The sequence below is a fragment of the Anas platyrhynchos genome, chromosome 8, assembly GCF_047663525.1.
Source record: "Anas platyrhynchos isolate ZD024472 breed Pekin duck chromosome 8, IASCAAS_PekinDuck_T2T, whole genome shotgun sequence".
NCBI classification, from domain to species: domain Eukaryota; kingdom Metazoa; phylum Chordata; class Aves; order Anseriformes; family Anatidae; genus Anas; species Anas platyrhynchos.
The window spans coordinates 10,618,585-10,642,559 of NC_092594.1; the positions used below are offsets into that span (position 1 = coordinate 10,618,585).

At 36.1% G+C, this 23,975-nt stretch overlaps 3 protein-coding genes across 6 annotated transcripts in view; 1 reads left to right on the forward strand and 2 right to left on the reverse strand.

The window, feature by feature from the left end:
- On the reverse strand, nt 1–10,070 carry SASS6 (SAS-6 centriolar assembly protein). The gene is made up of 15 exons (XM_072041891.1): nt 10,023–10,070; nt 9,017–9,096; nt 7,801–7,905; nt 6,661–6,832; nt 5,665–5,742; nt 4,583–4,702; nt 4,310–4,501; nt 3,887–4,081; nt 3,140–3,319; nt 2,433–2,514; nt 1,813–1,922; nt 917–1,039; nt 544–635; nt 193–284; nt 1–86 (listed from the first exon to the last, which is right to left on the reverse strand). Exons 1-15 carry the CDS (start codon nt 10,068–10,070, stop codon nt 1–3), a joined length of 1,755 nt encoding a protein of 584 aa, XP_071897992.1.
- The window catches only part of LRRC39 (leucine rich repeat containing 39), a 20,099-nt gene continuing 5,140 nt past the window's right edge, over nt 9,017–23,975 (reverse strand). For 2 of the 4 annotated variants that reach the window (XM_013098693.5, XM_021271885.4), the window contains exons 5-10: nt 23,062–23,218; nt 22,381–22,517; nt 21,819–21,964; nt 21,303–21,455; nt 19,955–20,094; nt 16,746–19,430 (exon numbers count right to left, since the gene is read on the reverse strand). In XM_013098693.5, coding sequence (XP_012954147.1) covers nt 19,375–19,430; nt 19,955–20,094; nt 21,303–21,455; nt 21,819–21,964; nt 22,381–22,517; nt 23,062–23,218 — 789 coding nt within the window. In that variant the 3' untranslated portion in view covers nt 16,746–19,374. Of the gene's footprint in view, nt 9,097–11,259; nt 11,321–16,745; nt 19,431–19,954; nt 20,095–21,302; nt 21,456–21,818; nt 21,965–22,380; nt 22,518–23,061; nt 23,219–23,975 lie in introns of those variants that run through there. The other 2 variants (XR_005267487.2, XM_072042090.1) reach the window with 2 other exon arrangements.
- Nucleotides 12,112–19,587, forward strand: TRMT13 (tRNA methyltransferase 13 homolog). The gene is made up of 11 exons (XM_027463037.3): nt 12,112–12,362; nt 12,760–12,806; nt 12,896–12,962; nt 13,708–13,770; nt 13,879–13,948; nt 14,379–14,485; nt 15,418–15,585; nt 16,257–16,329; nt 17,223–17,297; nt 18,185–18,593; nt 18,918–19,587. Exons 1-11 carry the CDS (start codon nt 12,231–12,233, stop codon nt 19,093–19,095), a joined length of 1,389 nt encoding a protein of 462 aa, XP_027318838.2. The 5' UTR covers nt 12,112–12,230; the 3' UTR covers nt 19,096–19,587.

Genomic DNA, 23,975 nt, shown 5'->3' on the forward strand with positions numbered 1-23,975 from the left:
CTATCCAGGAAAATAAGCTGAGGCTGTTGTTACTGCAGCTGTTGGTAATGGTTGGACTTTTGTTGGTAAGTAGGGTTTCAAGTACTCTGTAGAATAGCAGAAACAAGATAGTGTTCATAGAATCATAACTATTGTTACCCTTTAATTACATTTCAAATAAGGTCTTGTTTAATTCTTTCCATACACACATACCTGAGTTTAGTGTGTTTTGACTAAGCCCTCGTAAAGGAATGCTGTCATCTTTTTTCTTGAAATACTTTGATTCCAGCCCCAAATTCTCACCACTAGAAATAAAAAAGCTAATTAAGGATTTTAAACAATTAACATTGACTGTGGACAGAAACTCATTGGGGAAAATAAAAAAGAGACTTGAAGTGGAACTACTAAGTTCCTATGAATTTTATCATTCAAATATAAACAATGCCTGATTCAGTCAAATAAGAACGATCTACAACTCATTTTCAGGAAATGTTTTGCTCAGTTGCAGACACTCACAGAAGATAAATGGCTTTATAAAAGGAAAATGCAATAGATGATACTTACTTCTCCTTATTTGCTGGATGACTAGTTGTAGCAGTCACCGTCTGAACATCTGAATGTTGATCCATTTTTGAAAGCTGCGTGTTAAATTGAATCTGCTGAAAAAAAGGAGTTGCAGGTTAAGTAAAGATGCTCCAGATATTCCAGATAGGACGGTCCACCCGCAAGTATTCAGAGTGGGCTTCTCAGGGATTAACATTTCTATGCTTTGAATAGCAGTTAAGTACAGCAAAGCAGCTAACAGTGTATTATCTTTGTTAAGCTGTACACTAGGTTATACTGCAAATATTTATGCATTTTGAAAAACATTCAAAACAAAGTTTTGATTTTTTATGCTGTTATATTTTTAGCCAAACAGAAAAGTCAAAATGCCTACCTTTGGTACTGGACATTGCGGATTGATATTTTTGTTACGTGCTTGTTCTGGAAACTTCTGGAAGGCATACAGGGGAGAAAAGGGATGATTGATTCCTAGGCTAGGAAAGGATGGTCGGTCAAGCTGTAAGAGAAAGAACACATCTGAAAGAAAGGAAGAATACATCTCTAAAGGAGAAAACAATTCTTCAAATATGTGTGCTGTAGAAATTTGAAATTCCAGGCTTAACAAGTAAACACAATTGCAAAGTTAACATTTCAATCATGTAATTCTTTTTAATAGGAAGGAGAAAAAAAAAAAAAAACACATTTCCAAGATTCACATTTGTAAGGAAAACCTGTAGCCTTTTAAAATTTGAAGGACATGAGCACTGTTCTTGCTTATACTAAAATAAAATCATAATAAGCTACATACTGTGTAATTGATTAATATATTACATGCATAAGTCAGGCATCTTCACATGAATATGCCCTTCCACTGCGTAAGAAACTCACTCATCAGCTGCAAGGTGCAAATAGAAGCCCCCACTTGGGGGCTAAAAAGGAGCAGGAACCACTAAGCTATGATTTTTAGCGATAGCCTGATAGGGCTTTTTACCGTGTACTTTCACATTTCTAAATCCCACTAATAAGTGTATCCAAAAAGGAATATACTTTACATTTTGATTCATACAAAGATCCTTAGAATGTTAGTTAACTTCACAGCACAAAAGTGGAGGGTGGGGAGGTGTTTGTTTTCATCCCACACTTAATTTTTTCAAAAACAGTTTTAATATTGTTTCATGTATTTTAATTAGAGCTTAAAAACTACTCCCAAGGCCAGGGCATCAGCTAGCACCAAATTGGGTATTATGCTCTAACAACAACAGCTTATTGCTATTTATATTTGTATCTTACCATGCCATGAGGTGAAATTGCAGTCCTAGCACCACTATGCGTGCTGGTAGGAGTATCCATCTTCTTTGTCATCTGAACTTCATTCAGCTGTTTGTTTAACCATGTGATTACTGAAGTGGAAAAAAAAAAAAAAAAAAAAAAAAAAAAGGTCAAGCTCGCCTCCTACCTAAAACAAGCCGTTTAAAACACCAGTTAACTCTTCCTCAAACAAAAGTGACAGTTTGATGGGCTTTCCCCCAACCCACTTCCTCAAGCTCAAGTATCACTGTAAGCCCAGGTCTCACAAAAAGGCTTTTTGCTTAAACTTCCCCCTCCTACAGGCCACTGCTCCTTCCTCTGCACCCTGAGCTAGAGCTAGCCCCATGCACGCACACACACACACATTACCCCCCCAGCATCCACAAGCACCACCTGCAAAGGCAGTCATCTCTACTGTACAGCTCTAGGTTACTGCACACCCAGACAGAAGCTTATTTGTGCTATGCTGACAATAACTGCAGCTCTTTAAAAACAAAAAAAAAAAGCAAACAGACAAAGCAATAAAGTTGCCTCCCATTCATTTTCAGTAGTAGCTAAATCATTGTAAAGTTTTAAAGAGAAATTAAATGGTATAAACGTACCATTTTCATTGGTTTTCAGTAACTGCTTACTTTCTTCCAGTTTCTGTATTGTAGCTTCAAGTTGTTCTTGTAACTTGCAAACCTGCAATGTTCCCATACTAATTACAGCTCCATCAGGAACTAGCACTGATTCAAAACTCAAGAAATATGATCACATATATAAGAAGTAACAGATATATACATAAGAGTGAAGGATCGGGACAATTCCAAACTGAGAGAAGTTCAAACTAAATATTATACAAAAACGGTCTGACAATACTTTGAAAGTAAGTCCCGCTTCTAGCCAGGGTTTAGACCAGACTGCAGCCAGAGACCTTTCTGACCTTAATTCTTCATTATTAAACAATGCAAGGGCCCTAAGCAAGACCAGGGAAAAAGTTCACTCTTACTATTTTTGCCTCTACCGCCAGCTTTCACAGGAACATGCCCTTTAAAGCACATCTATTCATTTGTTGCACTGCTTTGTACTTTCAGCAGTATTTTCCTTCATGTGGATGTACGTCTCTTGCAAAGCAGTTTAACATGACAATATGAAAACATTCATCACACACACACATGTATTAACTAACTTACAGTAAGTCTATTATGTTGAATAGAATTATTGCTGTAGGTATTTTAAGTTTAAAAAAAACACGATACACACAAGAAAACATACATGTACTACATACAATAATGTTTACAGGACAGAGGTTCATCTATCGCAATACCTCCTGCTCTTTCATTCGAAGAGATTGTCCAGTCTCCTGCAATTCTCTCTGCTCTTTTTGAAGTCTCTCTTCTTTTTCTGCTAATAGTTTTTCTTGTTGAATCGTTACTGTATTTTTCAATTTTAATTTACTCATTAAGGTTTTCAAATCTCCTTGTAACTTCTTGATAATTTCATTAGCCTATTAAAAAAAAGGTGTATTTTCAAAATAAGAAACACCTAAAGGACAGACAGACACAAAGCTAATGGTATGTTCAAACAAACCTTAAGAAGTTCAGATGACAGTGACCTAATTGTTGTCTCAAGTTTTTCAATATGACTTTGTTTTTTTTCTGTATTCTCTTCCAGTATCACCTTTAAAAGAATTTTGAATATTTTTTAATAATTAAGATATGGAATAGACATCATAATTTTAAATAGAACCTCAATAATTTTTATAACCAGGCCTTAAAAAAAATAAAAAAATCAGTCCTTGCTTTTCAGTCAAATTGCATAGGGTTCTGTCAATTCATCCACCTTTACAAAAATTACCACTAACTTCACCCAACTGCCACAAAATATTAAAACAATGGCTACCTTCATCAAAATGAACCCAGTTTACTTTTGATGCCATAATTCAGGACCTTTATCTACATTTGAAAGCTTACTTGCTGCACTCATAAAATCTGGTCATCTAGTAACCTAAAGACAGTACAATTAACAAGGTTTACAGAGGTTTAGAGAGAATGAATTTGAAACTTGAAGGAACCTTTTGTTCTTGTGTTGCATCTAATACTTCTTTGGTTCTAACAACCAGTTGATCTTTATCTTTGATCTCTTGTTCCAGGACAGCAACCCGTGTCTGTAACTGATTAATGAGTTTCTCTTTTTCATGACATTCAGCATCCAGAGTAGTGTTCTCCCGCCGCAGTGACAGCACCTCCTGCTTTGCTCTTTGACATTCCTAGAATATTGGGAAGGAATTTTATTGTTTTAATTAAAAAACATAAACAACAACAACAATAACAACAAAACACACTAATTTTAAAAGATACATTGAAATTATAGCATGCAAAATATGGAATGAAGAAGAGTCAAACTTAATATGCTATATTTTCTCTTATCAGCATAGGCAGGCAGCTTTATCGCTCTAAAAATTATAAGTTTGGTTATGGGAATTAATTAGCCATACATCATCTACTCCAGATAGCTTTGCTTTCAGTTCTCTGACTGTGGAGTCTCCTTTGTATCTCCTTTCTGTTAGATCTTTATTGATAACCTCAAGTTCTGAGAGTCTGTTCTGCAACTGTTGAATACTTTTCTGATGCAAACTTTCCAATTCCTTTTTCTGTTGTTCATGCTGTTGTTGGTACTGAGCTTGTGCCTACAAAGAGGAAAAAAACAGTTATCCAACAAATCTTAAGCAGAAGCCAAGAATATTGTTAATTCTTTCCTGCTGTCATACCTGGAGAGTTCTTTCCTTCTCATTTGTCAACTCCTGCGTGTGTTTGTTTGTCAGAGCTGCAGTGTACGATGTCCATTCATTTTTCAGTTTGTCTAGTTCCCGGCTCTTCTCTGACAAGCTCTGTTGTAGTTTGACAAACCACACAGCAATGTTTTAAAAACCGAAGCATTTAATTTGATACTGAATGATTCTTTATTGTTACTTTGTGAAAGTGCATCTCAGTACAAGACACCAAAATATCCCGTCATTCTAAGAACAGGAAAGTTGTTGAGAAGCTCAATAGCAGCTTTCTGACCTTATGTGAATAAAATAATCTTCATTTCAAATTGTATTTTCTTCTAACTTAAGAGTGAAAAAACAGTCTGCTGATGTTCTCTATCATTATCTCTTCTGGATGTTTTAAACACAAAGTGCTCTAGTGGGAGGGGCCAGGGGAAGAGTTCTTAAGCAGCATCTTTCTGTCTTTTTGGTTTGTAGTTCTGCATTTCAATTTACCAAATATAATCTATTAGGCTCCAATTGCATGAAAAATGCAAAGATGAGTGTTCTACTCCAAAAAAATGCTCCGCAACAGGAGATTTAAGGAAATTTTTCTGTTTCATGATGGTCAAAAAAGCCACCTTGATAGTTCTAGAATTTGACCCATTGCTATCATTCTCCTAAAGCACAAATGCAAAGTCACTACTGGGCTGACTATAAAAATCCAAAAGTGAACCTCCAGTACTTCTGATTTATTTGTCATGGTTTCACAGTTTCTGCAAATATAAAGGTTTCTAACCATATGCAGAAAATTTAGAGAATATTTGTCTACTCTTAATCTTTTCTCTCACTTCCACATCAATTATTTTGGCTAGGTAGCGGTTACCAACCAGACCACTATACACACATTCTCCACAGACTGGGGAAAAAAAAAAAAAAGTACTAAAACAGAAAAAAAAAGGTAGAACAAGAAAAAATGAATTTGTTAGCATAGCCTTATACTGGAAGTCCACAATTAACAAGTTGTATTCACGTACAGCACTAGTTACCTAACCTAGGAAGTACAAACAACTTAGAACAGGAGAGTTAAAAACGCACGTTACCTGTTGAGTATAACTCAGTTGTCGGGTCAGATCCTCTTCAGTTTTTTTAAGTTTTTCTTCCAAAATCATTTTGTCTTCCTGTGTACAAATTGATAGCAAGACAAACCCTTAGCTCCTAAATTGCTAGTATTTATGTTCCATTTTACCATCATTATATCCTTTCTAAGCAGCCACATATATATTGTAATTGTGGAAGCATCACCTTATTAAATAAAATCCATATTGAGTAAGATTATACATTAAAAAAAATAAATAAATGCATTAGCTCACAAGGTAAAAATACTGTATTAAACTTATTAAGTCTCTTTAAGGAAAGAGAGCTATAAAGACTTGAGTACAAAGGAGCTGCATTAGTAACAAATTAACTAAATACTGTAAATTTGTTTCATTAAAATGACTTCATAGGCAGCTCTAAACATGACAGCACAATAGAAGGGAGGCAAATCACAGGCTACGAAAAAGACAACAGTCATACTATGAAATCATTAATTTTGCATTAGATTAAAATTTAGCACGCTACCAACTGCACCAACATTACAATTCTCATTTGCTATTTACACCACTAGCCCTCTGAAGCCCCTAGGACCTTAGAATTATACACACACACATGGTTTCCTAAACCCGATTGCAGAAAAAAAGACAGAAAGCTTACAGTATGTTATTTTTGCAGTTGATCTGGCAATCAGAACAAGGCTATGAAGCATGAAACACCCAAGTATTCAACAGCTGCATAGTGCATGCACTGCATATAAACACCCGATTTTCTGTCAGTTCGAATTATGACACTTGGTTTAGTGGGTATGTAAGAGTCTCATTGCTAGAGTGAAAGTAACAATTTAGTTTTGTAACGTGCCAAAATAACCACATGCAATGACACACATGAACTAAAATAATAATAAAAAAAAACTACACAATTTGGTGCATGCTTTTGAAGTATTAAGACTGAAAAAAAAAAGTTTAAATACACATAGCATCAAGACTCAGTCATCATTTTACCTTAAGGCATTTCAAGCAGTTGGCTAAAAATTTCTTTATTTCTGCATCATTTCCTGGTAGGAATTTTAGAGAGAGATGGGTAAGGTGCTTAAAAGGGTTGGTCTCCACAATATTTAAAGAGACAGGAGTGTGATCTAGATCAGATGTTGAAGAAACTAACTGCAGCAAAAACCTAGGGAAAAACAAAATAAAAACAACATTTACCATACCATTACTGAGACGACCTATAGATCCTACAAGCTATTTTCAAATAAAATATATTTTTATACATGCAATAAAAGGCTGACCAGCTTTTCATTTGAAAAAATGACTATGCCATTCAATTCCAATGTTGTAGTTGATACTACAATAATAAATATAATTTGGAATGCTTACACTTTAAAACAAGAAACGTACAAAACTTATCAGTTCAGTTATCTGTAAAATTTTCAGAAGCCTATCTTAAAGTTAGGTGTCCAAATCAAGTAAGGCCTTGGTAACCTAATTCCAAAAGAAATAGACTCCTCAATCCTATTGCCTAGTTAAATTCACAGTCCATAGTACACACTTCAGGAAACGACCCCAACTACTGGGGAGTGAGGTACTGCGAACAGGGCTTTCTCAGTGTGCACACACAAAAGCCATGTATGAAAATGCCACTATAGGAAAGAGTAAACCTCAGGTCACCCGCCTCACATATTAATATCTGAGCACTGAAACAAAAGCAAGAGAAAATCCTTATCAGAATGCCTTATTACTGTGGCTTCTCTTGTGAAAAATAACAATTTATACTTCAGTCCATTAAGCTCGTATTAGCTCTCTAGTATTAAACTGTTCCAACCCCCAGGAAAAAAAAAAATACATATATATATATATATATACAACCACCCAAATCACACAGTGGTACTGCATCCTTGCGCATCTGCTAGCTTCTTGTAACTTGCCAGCTTCAATTCTGATAAGGGAGCCTACATGTATGCAGCAATGTCACTGCTGAGACCTCTTAAGATTTAGGCTGTGTCAGCAACATCCACTAACCGATACTGAGATGTCCAAGGCAAGGTTAAACAATCCTTGTTCTACTGACTTAGTCTGTTGGACAAATATTTTTAAAACTCAAAACAGATACACAGAGTGATATGGTACTCACTTATCACCTACCTTGGGATATCTTTGTTCTGTTCGTGAATGCATTGTTGAAGCAGATCTATAAATTTTTGTGGGAAAGCAGAGAAGTCTACCAAGAGACCTTGCTGGGATTTCAAGCTACATAAACAGATTGGGAAAAAAATATTAACATTATATAGAAATGTAATTTATTTTCTAAAGAAGTATTTTGTTTACATGAATAGAAAGAACCAATTCTGATCATATCATTAAGTTTTCTAGTATGTTATTTTCAACCCTGAACACAGAAGAAACGTGATCATGTCTTGGGTAATGTTCTCTGGTGATTACTTTTAACTTCAAGAATTTTTGCAAGACCGCTGCACTAAGAAAAAAAAAAAAAAAAGCTATTGTGGCAGAACAAGCATATTCCTTCAAGCCTAAGTCCTTCTTAAGCACAGCACAGTAAGGATAGGGGCACAGGGAAGTATAAAAGGACAATGCTTTGCAGATTAGGGAAGTCAAAAATTGCAAAGATTTTACCTGCCTACTTGCTCATTTAATTGTGCACCTTCACTACCAATGTGGTAAACTCGAAGACAGAAACAGACTTGCAAACATGTATGCAGAAGCCATACTTTGTATAATGAAAACATGAAATATTTCTGCACATCTGCTTTAAAAATTCTATTTTACTTTTGAAGCACGTTGATTACACAGGTGTGTATGTATGATATATAATAATACCTTTTTTGAAGAAGAAAAGCATGAACTGTTTGTGCCTGGGGCTCAAATTTGATGATCAAATTCTGAGCAAGCAGAATAAACTGAGATGCAACAGTGCAATTAGAATGGAAAAAAAAAAAAAAAGAAAAAAGAAAACAACTACAAGACAAAGCCTCAGGTTTGGAAGCTATGTATGCAGACGTACTTTCCTCTTGGAGTTAGCTCTTCAAATAGTTCACAAACTTACAATAATCTATAAGAAGCAGTTATGATCCAAAAAAAGACACAGGGAGTACAATAAACTGTGGTACTGTAACTACACAGGGAATTTAATGTCAGGATTCTGTCACTCATCTGCATAACCTCTAGCCAATAACCTTCCTAGACTTGTCAGTTTCACAGATGGGTGGAAGAGAATACTACCGCCAAAAATCTGCAAATGAGATATGCTAGAACCAAAAGTCTAAGATAAACCTTTATAAGCTAAAAAAAAATATTTTTTATTACCATGAGGAATGTTCACAAATATTACAACTTCACTCACCTTTGAAAGTCTTCCTCAGATATGACAAGATTATAAAGGAAAAAAGGGTCAGCATCATTAGTCAAGCGGACAGCTAAATCCTGAAAAGAAAGGTATTTCAATATGTTTTTAAAATACTGTAAAATACACTGTCGGATTGTTTAAATATTGCAAACAGTTTATTTAATATTTTTACTTTTTAACTAAATTAAAATAAGAATTATGGCAACTAATTTGGAAAGGAGAAAACATTCACATTTAACACAATTTCGATTTTAAATACTACAGTGGGGAAAAAAACAGAAAAACTATTTCTCACAAAAATAAAACAAGTAAAAAACATTCAAATTTCAGCAGCAAATTTTTCAAAATTCCACAGCTCTTCATTGTTCTACCTGAAAAAATTATTTGCCCGCTGAAGAAAGAACATCCCCCATCATTAAATAGTGTGTAGATCCCACCTATGAGTGAGCAGTCCACTGTAGTGGGTCACAAACACGCCATTCCCACATTTGCAGGTTTTTCAGGTCGTATTGCTCCAAGCAATTTGAGAAAACACCTTCTGAACAGTCTATATATATGAATACAGAGCTTAGCAAATGAAACATATAATTGATGCTGCTAAAATCTAGTAAACTTGTAAGGAAAATTGTAGTTTTATGCTGCTTCGGTTTTAAAAAATAAACTCATTTGTTCACTGTAAGCCTCTGCAGTGTTTTGGAAAAATTGCAGTCTTGTTACAGGGCTGGGACTATTAAAAACACCTGGTACATTAGACCCACACACCTGCTGTCTAATAAAGAGGCTCAAACCTACGTGAAGAGCAGAAGAAAACCAAGTAGAAAACTGACCGGCTCTTCCAGCCTAACTGAAGTGTTACCACAGCACGTGTACACCTACAAAACTGAAGTAAGTTGCAGTAATTCAGGTACCACTAAGAATAACAAAACTCTTAGCTAGAGCAGTGTAAACAAACCTTGGGACTTACACATAAAGCTAGCTGTTAAAACTACTGACACTACAATACAACTAGGGTAGGCTGTCGGGTAGGATAAGAACGCCTGCTTGGTTTCATGTCCCACAAACTGATCCGAGTACAGGGAGTTATCTTTTTAGAGTGATCACTCACTGATGTACACAACTGGATTTCAACAATCCTGCTTTTATATATATATATATATATATATATACATATACACACACACATTTGGTACACAGTTCTTAACTGAACACTGCTTGTTCAAATAACATCATCACCACAGTTAAGAGAATTAATATATATATATATATAAATAATTAGAATTAAATATATTTATATCATATTATATATTATATATAACGTATATATTAATATGTTTAATTCTGGTTATATTTATATTTAATATATCATATTATATAGTAGTTATATATAATGTATATATTGATATATTTAATTCTAATTATATATATACTTAATTCTCTTAACTGTGGTGATGATAATGTTACGTGAACAAGCAGTGTTCAGTTAAGCGTTCAGTTAACGAAGACAGATACAGATGAGTGTGTAAAGGAGCAAAACATAGATTTATGTGTGTACATATATATACATATGCATACATATAAATATATATGCGTGTATATGTTTTGCACCTTTACACACCCATCTGTCTTCATTAACTCTATCACCAACTGATGACCAACTGTAACACCACAGTAGGTGGAAATAAAGTTTTAATAACAAATTAGACACACAACAAAACAGATTTCATAATCCCTAATATAAATCTCATTGCTAGTTTCCTAAGGATTTTTTTTTACTGCACTTTAGTACATTACTTCTTTCCTATCCCTACTGGGTGAATTCCTAACATTCAAGGACAGCAACACACACACTCATAAAAAAAAACAAAACGTTGCATCCACACAGAAGTTGTAATTTTCAGTAGTTTAGATGAGGACTTTGCAAGGTCAATAGCATTTTTAAACAAGAACTAACTATATTTAAAACAAGACTGCTCTTAAGCTAACTCAAGATCCTCCAAGGGTCTACAAATTCTTCTCGTTTTTAAGTTTATAAATTTCCACGAACAGCAAAACTAAAAAGGGTGAGCTAAAAAGGCTATGGGGAGAATCATAGCAAACCAACTGAGTTACTCAAAAATAAAATAAGATCAAGTGACAAACATACCAAAATCTTATTTTGCTTCTCCTTTGCCTGTTTGTCCTGTTACGCAACGAAATACTGATAAAACAATGAACGACACAAATGTAATAAATCTACAAACCTTTCTGTGAACAGGATTAGAAATTGACAGCAGCTCAATATTCACTCGGACATCTAATCTCCTGTGTACAACAAGACGTAACATTAACAAATCAAGAAAATATTCTTCAAATAACATCTGTTCATAGCAACCTTGCAGGAATCAGATGACACTTAGCAACCAACATTTAGGCAGAAATATCAAGAAAGCTCGCACTACTACTACTACTACTAAGATAACTGAAATCATGGGGCTTTCAGGTATGTTACAGCTCCTCAGTCACCTCAGTTGTTTTTTGTTTGTTTTATGCTTACGATCCACCAAACTCTCAATAACAAGGCACGAGTTTTTAAGCTTTGTCTGAAACCAGAACCTCTGGAAAAGTCTGCTGAGATGTATTAATGACTGCTGAAGATTATAACAATCATTTAAGCACCGCTACCTCTGGTCGAGTGACCTGAGAGGTTATGTGCATTAAAACACCCCACAGAAACCAACCGTCCCGTGCCAACTCCGCCGGGCCCTCAGTAACCGCGGCTGCCCGGAGACGCACGCAAACAGCGGCCGGCCTCAGCCCCACACGGGGAAGCCACCTTCAACCGCCCTCAGCCGCCTTCCCCCCGTCCCTCCTGTAACCGCGTCCCCACCGCCCCTCTGTGCCTCCTCCCCGGCCGGAGCCGCTCCGGCCCCATAACGCGCGGACCCCCAGCGCAGCCCCACAGCCGCAGCGATACAGCGCAGGAAGCAGAGAGTATAAAGGAAAAGGCGTCGTTCGGGAGCCCTTCTCTCGAAAGAGGCAACAGAGCTTCCCTACAGCGATCCCTCCCTCCTCACCTCTCCTGGCAGCCGGGGCCCCGCAGCCGCACGCTGAGCGCCCGGTTGAACAGCCCCTCGGCCGCCATTTTGCGCTTTGACTTTGCCGCTCGGCGCCCGCGGAGGAGGAGCCTCAAGATGGCGCCCGGGCAGCCAGCGCGGGGGGAGCTGGGAGCGAGATGGCGGCGCCGCAGCCGGAGCCGCAGCCGGAGCCGGGCCGGTGCGCCTACTTTGTGGCGAGAAAGAAGCGCTTCTGCAGGATGGTGCCGGCCCTCGGGAGGCGCTTCTGCGGGGAGCACGGGCAGCAGGAGGTACCGGGAGGGGCGGGCGCTGGGGGCTGCGGTGTCCCGGGAGGGGTCGGGGCGCTGAGGCAGCCGCCGCCGCCCCCGGCTGTGGTGGCTCCGCTGCATGGACGGGGCCGTCCACTGAGGACTCCGTAGGGGAGTCCTACGGGCAGCAGCTCAGCGGTAACGCTGCCATTCAGTTAAAGGTTTAGGAGGTATTTTATTTCTAATTATTCAATTCTTGACCCGCTTCCTCCACTCTAGTTAACCTGGCTACCTCAGCATAGGTGTTTCAAAACACTCAAACGTTGCTCAAAACTCGTAACATTCATAAAACTTAAAACACTCGTAACATTCTCTAAAATGGGAACACTAAATGTGAATGCGTGCTTTAGTGTTGTTTAAATCTTTTCTTTATAACTAGAAAGAAAATGACAGAAAAAGAATTCCATGTCCTCTTGATCCAAAACAGTAAGTATATGTAAATACTTTTTTTTTTTTTTTTTTAATCAGAGTTCTCATTATAAATGGTGTTACTTACTTTTCTATTTGGATTTTAGCACTGTATATGAAGACCAGCTACAAAAACACTTGAAAAAATGCAATTCAAGAGAGAAGCCAAAGCCAGTAAGTACAGCGTAAAATTCAGCATTGCTTCATCTCAGCTTTAAGGCCCAAACCATTACAGGTTTGTACAGAATTTACTGTGGTGAATATAGCTGTGAAGAAGAAAACTGCAGTCTGAGCAAGCACTACCATAAGCACAGTGTGGAAACTTGTTCAGTTGAAATGGAATTCGCATTCCATGCTCCTTGACTGCTATATCTCACTGTAATTCTGTATAACTTTTCAGTTCTCTTAGTTATGAAGGAAAATGCTAAATGGAATTTTCTCAGATGTTTTCTAAGAACAAGCTCTCACAATGCCATAAAACCATTTATTTTAGAGGCTTAATGAGAGATTGTCCTGGAAAAGCACAACTGGCAGAGAGCTGTAGATGTTTTCTTACCTCTGGCAGTCTGCTAACTTAAGTATCTGCCAGCTTCACTCAATTTAGCAGTGAATTATGGAAAGCAAGGCTGGCAGTTGCAGTCAGTGCTGAAGGAAGGAATCAGATACATCTCAACAGCTGTTCCAAGAAAACAAAGACAGCTTCTTTATCCTCTATGTTTCTGTCTTACCAATGCTGCACATGAGAAATATTAAAGTTGTCACTGTTACCAGTCTAGTAAGCATTAACAGCTTAATTCTTATAAATACATTCATTCTTGTCAAAATATGCCAGAACAGTAACTTCTGCTGGGTATTTAGGATCAGACTTTAGGAAAATAATGGTAATAAAATCAGATTGCTTTTCTCTTGCTTTTTGAAGGTCTACTTTGTTCAAGATATTAACGCAGGTTTAAAAGATGTAGCAGAAATACCAGAAAAACAAGTGAGTACGCTTACTCATTCCAAAGCTTGTTCCCTACGTAACATGCTGCAATTTATGATATGACTAAAGAACTAGCAAAAATAAAAAGGTCTTTTTTTCCCTTAAAAGGTAACGCTCTCTTCCCTATCCAAAGAAGAGTTGGAGAATTTAATTATCAAGTTGAAAAAAGCAACTAATGGTGAGCTCACTTAATACACTAAGGCATTTTGAATTGAATTAATTATTTCCTTGTTATATTTTTCATTAAATATTTATGAAAAGGTGAGATGTATTTGACACTAGAACACATCTGAAGTGATTATCATTAAGGTGTAGACAATCCTCTAATAACTAAATCTTAATTAGCAAAAATGATTGAGAAAATGATAAAACAAATTTTGTTGCTGTTCATATAGCTAATTTTCCCTCCTTTTGTGCTTTCTTTTGTTATTTTCCACTCAAATATCACTACGGATAACTATGTTTCTGTTACGAAGCTGTGATGATAGATTTAGGCTCTCAAGAGTGTTTTGTTAATGCCACAAATTGAGCTCATGTTTGAATATCTTAACATGCTACAAAAACAAACTCTTGACACCTATACTGAAAAGTTTTGCATTTGTATGCAGGTCTGGAACTTGACCTTAAGGAACAAATACTGTCTCACAAGGCTTTACATGAAGCCTTAAATGACCCAAAGAATGGGGAATCTGCTTTTAAACATTTGAAACAACAGGTATGGTCTCTGCTTTACTAATAGCTGTAGATGTCTTCAAAAATGTGGAATTCTCCAGCTGTAAATTCCAATGACTGCATGTGCATAGTGCTAGTCACTTCATATAGAGGAAATCTGATATGCTTTATACAGTTGTATGCTTTTCAAATACTAGCCTATCTATATTAAACCTAAAAATAGCTGCTTTAAGTGTTAGTAACAGAAGTTTATTAAGATCCTAAAATAAAGTACAGTGTGAGATTCTCGTGAGTTTTCATTTGTGTATTCTTATTTTCTATTGATTTAAAAATAAATATGAGCTACAAAAGGTAAACTACTGTAGTGCTAAGTGTAAAAGGAATTTCTTACTTTTTCAATAAAGACTTTCCAGTTGTGTAGAAACATAAAAAGAATTAGTCTGAGTTTATTTTCTGCCTTTTAGTGTATATTGAATATATATAGGAATTTTAAGGAAGATGGATTGCATACTATAGCAAAGTAGGACTTTGAGAAAGGAAAAAAAAAGTGAGAAACATCTGTCTTCCATACTTTCTTCCTGTGCTCTACTTTTCTTTCCTATGTGTTAAAAATACATAATGACACAGATACAGAGAGGGCTCTGTGGGTACTGATGCTTCATAGCTGTCTAGAGTAGCACCCATATTTTGGGTGGCTACTTTTAGAATCAGCAAAGAACACTAATCTTACTGTGTACCTGATCCCAAAAGTCCATTTCAAAGGCTTCTAGGTGGAGTTCTGTGGGTCGGGTGATGCTGATTTGCCAGAATTAACTCTGTTCCTCTGTGCACACAAGACCCCTTCCCTGATGTGTCATGGAAGGGAGGCCTTGAAAAAGTTTTCTGCAGTTTGATGAAATAATAATTTTTTGTCAGGCATTGCCATACATGTGTATATATTTGCTTGGTTCATAAATAATCTTCTTATGTTTGTAGGCTTCCATTTTAGGTAACATGGAAAAATTACATTTGCTTGGTCCAGGAAGATGTTTTATTGAGTTTGGAGCTGGGCGAGGAAAGCTGTCTCATTGGGTTGATGTTGCCTTACAGGATGTTGAAGATATTCAATTTTTGCTTGTGGAAAGGGCAACTACAAGATTCAAGGTAGAAGAGAATATTGTCACATTAGCGGAGTGTAATTTTTAAGCTGTTGTTACTGAAGTTGTTAGCATTTGCTTTTTATCTTCAAAATGACATAAAACCTAAAGAAGAGAAGGCTCCGGAGGGGGACCTTGTTGCAGCTTTTCACTTGTTAAAGGGGGACATAAAAAGATGGAGAGTGACTCCTTGTCAATCAGATAATGACAGGACAAGGGGTAATGGTTTTAAACTAAAAGAGGGGCAATGTAGATTAGAAGTTAGGAGGAAATTCTTCACTCAGAGGGTGGTGAGGCACTGGAACAAGTTGCCCAGAGAGGCTGTGGATGCCCCATCCCTGGAGGTGTTCAAGACAAGGTTAGATGAGGCCCTGAGCAACCTGATCTAGTGGCTGACATCCCTGCCTATGGCAGGGGGTTGGAACTAGATGATCTTTGAGATCGCTTCCAACACGAGCCATTCTATGAAATGTTAAAAGTTTTGGAAGTGTTCTTGTGTTCCATACTTTGTAATAAATATTAAAAAAATAAAATAAATAATAAATAATAAATAGTGTATTCATTAGAAAAAAAATCTTAGTGTTTTATGTTGGAAAGGTGCAGATGTTGACTTAAAAGCAAAAAGTGTGGCATTATTAGTGGCTGGCCATATTTAATGAATCTATTTCATTTACACAGGTGGATGGAAAACATAAAAAGAGAGATTCTGTATTTGAAAGGCTTCAAGTTGATATTCAGCACTTATGCTTAAGTAAGACTTAAAATTAAGCCTTTATTTCAGAATTAAAGGGTTTAATTCTGTATATTGAGTCAATTTAATAGTACATTTAAATGTATCTCATTTTGAAAATTCTTTCTTACTGGTTACCTAGTATTGTTAATGGGGGGGGTGTGTGTATATAAAAATCACTATCTTAAAATTATCAAACAGACTTAAAATTTCTGCTTTTTTACATTTATGGGACAGTGTTGTGGATGAAAAACAACAAAACAAAAAACACTTGAAAGATTTTTTTAGAAGTTGCAAGATTATACATCTTTGGGTGTACAGAAGGAAGCAAGTTCTGTATATCATTTATATGCAAACACATACTGTAGATTAATGCATCTCCTAAAGACAGTTGTTAATACATAATGTCGTGCTTACATTTAATAGTATGGAAAGGCTGGAATGGTTAAGTGCATTTATTCTAGTATAAATGCAAAATCCTTTATTTCTAATACTGCATTTTAATAAAAGGCACAGTGTTTACATTACTATTTAACCGAAGTTTTTCTCTGGGCCACAGTTAATTCCAGAGTTCTCTGGTAATCATTTTACTGATACATTGTTTTTGTTGCTGCTCAGAAACAAAACTGTGTTGCTTTATAACAGCATTAAAATACATTGTTCATACAAAGCTGAGTTGTTCAAGAATAGTGCTTCTCAACCACTGTATCTGCTTCCCTTCATCTTAGAAAAAATCATTTTAGTAACAGTATGTGCAGACCATTGTATTTTTAGTAGCATCAAACATTTATTTGTTCTTGTGTTAAGTGTGCTGAAGTTGTATTAAATATATATATATACTGCCCCCTACAGTAATGGGGGGGTAGTTTATTTTTTATTTAAAAAGGTTGTGTTATGTTTTGTTTTTTTCCCAGATAAGGTACCTAGTTTAGAGAAGAAAAGACTACCTGTGGTAGGAATTGGGAAACATTTGTGTGGGGCTGCCACAGGTATGAATTACATGTTTGTTAACTGCAGGAAGTTAGGATATTATGTCTTACATTCTGAAGGGAACGATTTTCTAATCTGTTTTTATGCTTTTTCTTTCCATCTAGCTCGCTATTGATGAATTCTATTCTAAATATCTGTTGCCTGCAGTGGAACTGAAAATAGATAATAGTAGACACAAATTGTACTTCAGTTTATGACAGAGTAGAACAAATAATGGGGGGGTGGGGGTTGTCCTTGTCAACTGTTGAAAGTTATTTCTTTACACTGTCATCTCTATCCTAAAATATTTTTCTTTCTAAAACTGTATTGGCTCTAAGTACATATTCCAAACAAGTAAGAACTTCTTTTCTGTCCTCATAACTTTGAACTAATACACTTTTCCTAAAATTACATGCCTACTAACTTAAGACATCTCAACTCTAATGCTTGTATATGTACTGTTATAGATGATACAGAACATTTAAGAAGTATACATATTATTAAAAAGTATACGTAACATAAACATTAAGAAGCATATATTAGTATATCCTAGGTATTAAACTTTTAGAGCAAATAGTGACATGTTTTATAGGGAAGAGATCCTCCTTCAATATACCACTCAATTAACCAAAATATTTCAACTTGATTTGGGTAGAAGAAGAGAACTCAAGAGTATAAGCCCTTAGGAGCTCTAGAGGTTTCATAATATTAATTTAGCACTTTAGGTTTTATGTTTTCAAACTATGCTTCTAATTTTTCAGTATTCTCAAAGTTGTTGTTTGGCTTGTGATGCATACTTCTATTCTTTTTGGGACGTACGTTCCCAGCTGCGATACAGCTGATATAAATAAAGGCAGGGTGGTCATTGCTAGTAGTTTCAGTATATCTGTTTTTTTTTTTTTTCCAGATCTCGCTTTGAGATGTTTGGTAGAAAGCTATGCAACTTGCTGTGAAGGAGAAAATGAAGAGCCTGCAGCAAAACGTCCTAAGAATGATAAGACAGAAATGGCTGCTAAAAGTTCAGCTGATAATGAAAGGAACAAAGAAGACGTTAAGCCTGTAGCTGGAATTGTTATTGCACTGTGTTGCCATCACAAATGTGACTGGACACACTATGTAGGAAGAGAGTTCTTCCAATCAGTAGGACTTGGACCAGTAGAATTTCATTATTTTCAGAGAATGAGTAGCTGGGCCACTTGTGGCATGCGAGAAACCGTAACCTCTACTAGTGAAGAAAGTGAAGATCACGCTAACAACACAGAAGAACATGACCAACCATACAGCAAAACAGAGAGTGGTTTTGACACTCTGCAAGGGTATGTGATGTTGTTTTGTTGTTTTGTTTTGTTTAGAATATAGACTCTAGCAGAAAAGCAAAATTACATATGGTAGAACATGAAATGGTTTTGGGTCCTCAACAAGACTTGTTTTTACAGGAATACTTTAATTACTCATAAAAACATTTTACTTCAAAAATTCAGTTTTCACAGACAAAAGTATTAAAATATTTAAATGAGATGCTTGTCTGAGGTGAAGTGAATTTATAGTGATTTCAGTAGTTTTTCTAAGCAGAAGTGCTAATGTTCATTAAAATTATTCTCCTAATACATGCTGGTTTTTTCTCCTGTTTGTGAAACTAGGCTACCCGTTGAAGAGCGAAAGGAGATTGGTGCCCTCTGTAAACTGCTGATTGATCATGGACGGATCAAATATTTACAACAACGAGGATACAGGGCTACACTACAATATTACACAGAGTCTGCTGTATCCTTGGAGAATGTCCTGTTGACTGCTGTCCCAGAGCCAACTACATTATAGGATATAGATTTGGAATTGGTAGAAGACAAACTAAAATCTGTCTAGATCACTTGAAAAGCAGATTTAGTGCTTACAAAAAAAAAAAAAAAAAGAAAAACTGTTTTAGTCTTTCCTCTACTCAGAAAACGGTTTTACAGTTCCCAGTTTCACTTGGAATTACAACTACACAATCCAGTTCTCATTATTGGAAAAAAATCCCTAAGAATACTTGAGACTGGTTGTAGACCTCATTGTTAGGAAGAAGTATATTCATTATTCTCTTCTACTCAGTTACATTCTTTAATCATTAGCAGTTATGATAGAAGAAGGACCAGAAGTGCAACACTCCAAATTTCCTGGAAGACAATGGGTTAAAATAAGAGAAATGAACATAGTTCGTTTTCAGTTTAAAGTTCAGGATAGCTTTGTATTTAAGTAGGCCAAAGTACTTGTTTTATCAGCTCATGCTGCTAATGGAATTCATTAAGGAATAAAATTCATTTTTAAACTCTTGATGTATTTTTGATAATTTGAATATTCATTTAGGAAATACCACTTTAAAAAGCTGGCTTAGGGTTCTAAAGACCATGTCAATTTTTTTTTTAAGCCTTCGTGAAGAACACATCTTCAATGAATTAAGTTCCTTGCAAGTAACAGCTGCTACCTGCACATCTGTTCAAAAGTGGTTTTTGGTCTTCTACTGTGACCTTTAAGCACAGAGAAATAGAATATGTTGCTTTCGGTATTACTGCCACTGGACGTCTTTTTTTGTTGGTTTCTTTATATCTCCTAGTTTTCTTTTATCTAGTTTATCCTTCCCGCTATTCTTATCCTTCCTCACACTATTCCAGAGGGACTGGAATTTGGAAAGAAACCATACCTGTTTTCTTCAGTGACTCCTGAATATACAAGTGCATGAATTCAATGCCGTACATTTCCTGTTGCTCCTCCTCTTCTGTATTCTCACACGGAGGGAGTGTGATCTCTAACTCCAGTGGATTGTCTCTGAAGTTGACAAATCTGACAGTTCATTGGAAAATGTTATGCTTGCACTAGGTTTTGTCCAGAGAAAAAAGCTTTTGAAACTGAATTAAGATTCGTCAGACAACATCTTGAACAAATGAAAAGTAATTTTAAGGGTATTTTTTCCAGATGCTATCTTACAAGTTAATAGAAACCACCAATATTAGAAGAATTATGTAAACTAAATGAAGATGACTTCTTACATTAACTGTAGCTGATTGTGGTGGGATAAAATGTTGCAGTCTTCTGGGCTTCTCCCAGCTGTCAGCCTCATCTACTTTTCATAACCAGGGTTATGAACAAGGGTGCAAGTGCTGATGTTCTCCTAAGTTTGCAAGGCAAGAGCCAGTCCAGTCTTCCTCTGTTCTCAGTTCACCCCTTTCAGCTATTCCACATGTACCTGTGCCTGACTCTATTTCTGATGGTTACCTTAGGGGCTTTTTGCTACGGCATGCTCAGGATATTTTAGCTGCTGTAGGAAATGGGCCAAATAAGAACCGTAAGCTGGGTATTTCTCTGCTTGAGGAAAATGACACCTCTGAGCCTGTCCCTCCACACCCAACCTACTACATTCTACAACAGCTACCATTACACAGGGAACACAGATTGTAGACAGTTAAAGCCTACATCTCCCCTTTCACAAACTAAAGATTACATTGGGCAGGTGAGCTTGTATGTGTGTGTTTAAACAGATGCTGCTTCCTCCTAAATGGTCTGAAAACAGAAGAATTGCTTTACTGGATTAGGGATTATTTAGACTAATATTTTTTCTGTAAAATAACTAAATGAAAACACAAATAACAGGAAAGTTTGTCATAGAATACAAAATCTAGTTGTACCAATTAACAACTTACGTTCTTTCATTTTTTTTTTCTAATCTAGTACAGAAGAGTTTTATCCATATCCTTACAGCTGATACTTTTTTCTTCAGTTCTGAGTGTTTGGCTTTGCAGTGCCAACATTGTACTTCATCTTTTTCATGTTCAACACCTATCTTTCCTCCTGGCTCTTGGATTTAGGGAGCAATATATAAGGCCAATTAGAAGTAAGCATCTGGGCCTTTTGGAAAAGAAAACATGTACTACAGTCTCCATTCACCTTTGGGGCTGTATCTATCATAGCTTATGTACTTTAAATGATACACAACCTAGGGGAAGCTTTAAAACTTATTTGCTAGCATTTTTATTTATGCAGCTTTTTCTTACCTCAGATTTGTCATCTGCTTCATACAAGCAGGAATATTCTTAAGTTTGTTGTTGCTAAGAACAAGAGTACTAAGATTTTTCATATTACCAATGGTTTCTGGCAAAGAGTTTATTTCATTCCTCTGGAGCCATAAGGTATGGAGATTTTCCATTCTGTCAAAGTAGGTATTTGCACAATCAGTCAAGATTTAGAGAATTAAATATTAATACAAAGTAATTGATTCATCTTAAGAATCATAAATGAATTCATTCAGTCGGTTACATAAAGGACTCACATAAAGAATACTAAAATCTCAAAAAAATTCATTGGTAAAAAACATTTAACTTGATAACTGATAGCAAATTTATTACTTGTTTATAGAATTGATTATTCCAATTTATCAAAAATGCATTAGGGCTGATAAATCCTAAGTTTGCTTTGAGGGTAATATTAAAATAATCTTTTGATGAATTTAACCATTAGAATTTCAGTGCAGCAGAATTCAGACTAAGATGTGATCTTTGAACTGTACTTACCTGTCAATTGCATCAGGAAGCTCCTGGAGTTTATTTCCCCCCATATCTAACCACTCTAGATTTGGCATGTTGAGAAGAGCTGAAGGGAGGGTAGTAAACTGATTCATGCACAAATCTACATGTGAAAGCTTCTTTAATTCACTTAACTAAAAAGGAAGAGAGATTTAATGCTAGTATACGTGTTCCATTACAGCAGTGATATAATCATGACTAAGAAAAAATTTAAAATACATTAAAATGTATTTCAAAGTTTGTAAACAAAGAATGGTTTTTGAGTTGCATTAGCTTATATGCCTTAACAACTACAGTACTCTGGACAAAAACAGATTGGCTCCTGCAACTACTCAGGTGTATATATATATCCTTCTCATGTGACTTCAGTTTGACTAGTCTTGTGAGAATACTGGTCACGTGTGTTTCTGTGGAGTATTTATGAAATCAGAGTATCAAAATAAATCTGAAAACATGGAGTGCAACTTCTAATGAGAATAGGTTTTGAATAAATTCAAAATACACATTACCAAACAAACAAACAAACAAAAAAAGAACAGTATCTCAAAACCTGAGGAGGGAGATCACAGATATTCCTGTTGACAGCCAGTTCCAATCTTTCCAGGCTGATGCAATTGCTTATTTCCTTAGGAACAGACTTTATTCTATTGTAACTGAGAAGCAGCTCTTGGAGGCTAGTTAGCTGGCCTGCAGAAAGCATAAATGAAAGAACAAACATTGACATTTTAAGAGATTTGAAATACAACATTAACTGTTTTTCGTTATCCTAGTATTTTTATACAAGTACTTTGTGTTCTCACTAGAAAAAAAAAAATCATTGAAATTCAAGAACTTCAGGACACTAGTATAGAACTCTAGTTGAGTACTTCAAAAAAGCCTGAAAACTTACAAACAAGGGCAACTCCTGCTGTGAGCTCAGAACTTATAGCATGTTTTTCAGTATCACTTTTCTTTTATGTCTAATAACTGCTGTGCTTACAAGCTCTTCCCCCCCACCCCCAAAGAGCTTTCATAAAGACATAAAGATATGTCTTCTTTTACCTGGCCTTTTTTTTTTTCCTAATTTGTAGGGACTCAATAGCTTTAAGATCTGTCTCACTGCCAAATTTAAATCATGTTTTCTATCTACCCAGTTAGAATGCTAAAGAGGCAAAATGCACAAAAGTGGCATGTTTGAATAAAATTATTTTTCTTAGAAAAGCAGTTTAAAATAGAAGAAAGCATAGCTCACCAATTTCTTTAGGTATACTTTCTATTGAATTCCGGGATAGATCCAGAACAACAAGATTGTGAAATCTTCCAATGAACTGAGGAATTTTCTGCAAGCTAGTTCTGTGAAGCTGCCATTCCTGGAGATGGAGTAGTTTCAATAAACATGAAGGTAATGTCTAAGACAAGAAAGAGAGACCAGAAGAAATTCAGCTTAATACACAATAATACAGGCTTTGGTAGAAGGTGGTGGTTGGTTATTTGAAATATTAACACTTTGTATTATCATTATAATAAATAAGTCTTCCTTGTTCTTGAGCTATACTGTAGGATCCAGAAAAATAGTTCCGAACACTTGTGTCACTCTAATCGTTGTTTTAACCTGCCCACTGTTTGTTCCCAGGATTTAGATATCTGCACTACTGTCATTACTTGAAAAGCTTCAGGCTTTATAACTGAAGATGAAACTGCTCTAAATCGCTTTTTGCACTTCAGTGGTGATCTGAACTGTATTTCTTGTTCTGTCAAGAGAAACAGTGAGCAGCTGAGAGTAGAAGAGCGGAGGGATAGAATAACTGCAGTGGTTGTATGTTATTTGTTCTTAACAAAGAACAGAGCTTCCTTACACTAACCTATGGACCCCCAGAGTATTTCTGGGTGGGGCTGTTCCTCTCACTGGCCCCAGCATGGCCTCATTCACTTCATAGAGACCAGCATCTGCATTTCTGTGTTGGTGAAGCTGCCAGCTCTGCAGCTTAGAAGGTGGTTAGATTCCATTCAGTTGTTGATTCTACAGTTAGCACTTGTGCACATACATGTACACTAGAAACAATAAACTATTCTGGGAATACAACTTATTCGTTTTCTCTTTTAGAAAAAGTAACTAACAGTAAGAAATCTTTTCACTCATCTAAACACAGTTTTTTTTCCTTAATA

Coding starts and splice junctions, on each gene's coding strand:
- SASS6 (XM_072041891.1), bottom strand. CDS start 10,070: ATGAAACCAAGCAGGCGTTCTTATCCTACCCGACAGCCTACCCTAGTT. Junction 6,833..7,800: donor CAGAACAAAGATATCCCAAG/GTAGGTGATAAG, acceptor GTTTTTCCCTAG/GTTTTTGCTGCAGTTAGTTT. Junction 285..543: donor CATCCAGCAAATAAGGAGAA/GTAAGTATCATC, acceptor TTTTATTTCTAG/TGGTGAGAATTTGGGGCTGG.
- TRMT13 (XM_027463037.3), top strand. CDS start 12,231: ATGGCGGCGCCGCAGCCGGAGCCGCAGCCGGAGCCGGGCCGGTGCGCC. Junction 12,963..13,707: donor CAAGAGAGAAGCCAAAGCCA/GTAAGTACAGCG, acceptor TGCTTTTTGAAG/GTCTACTTTGTTCAAGATAT. Junction 14,486..15,417: donor TTAAACATTTGAAACAACAG/GTATGGTCTCTG, acceptor TTATGTTTGTAG/GCTTCCATTTTAGGTAACAT.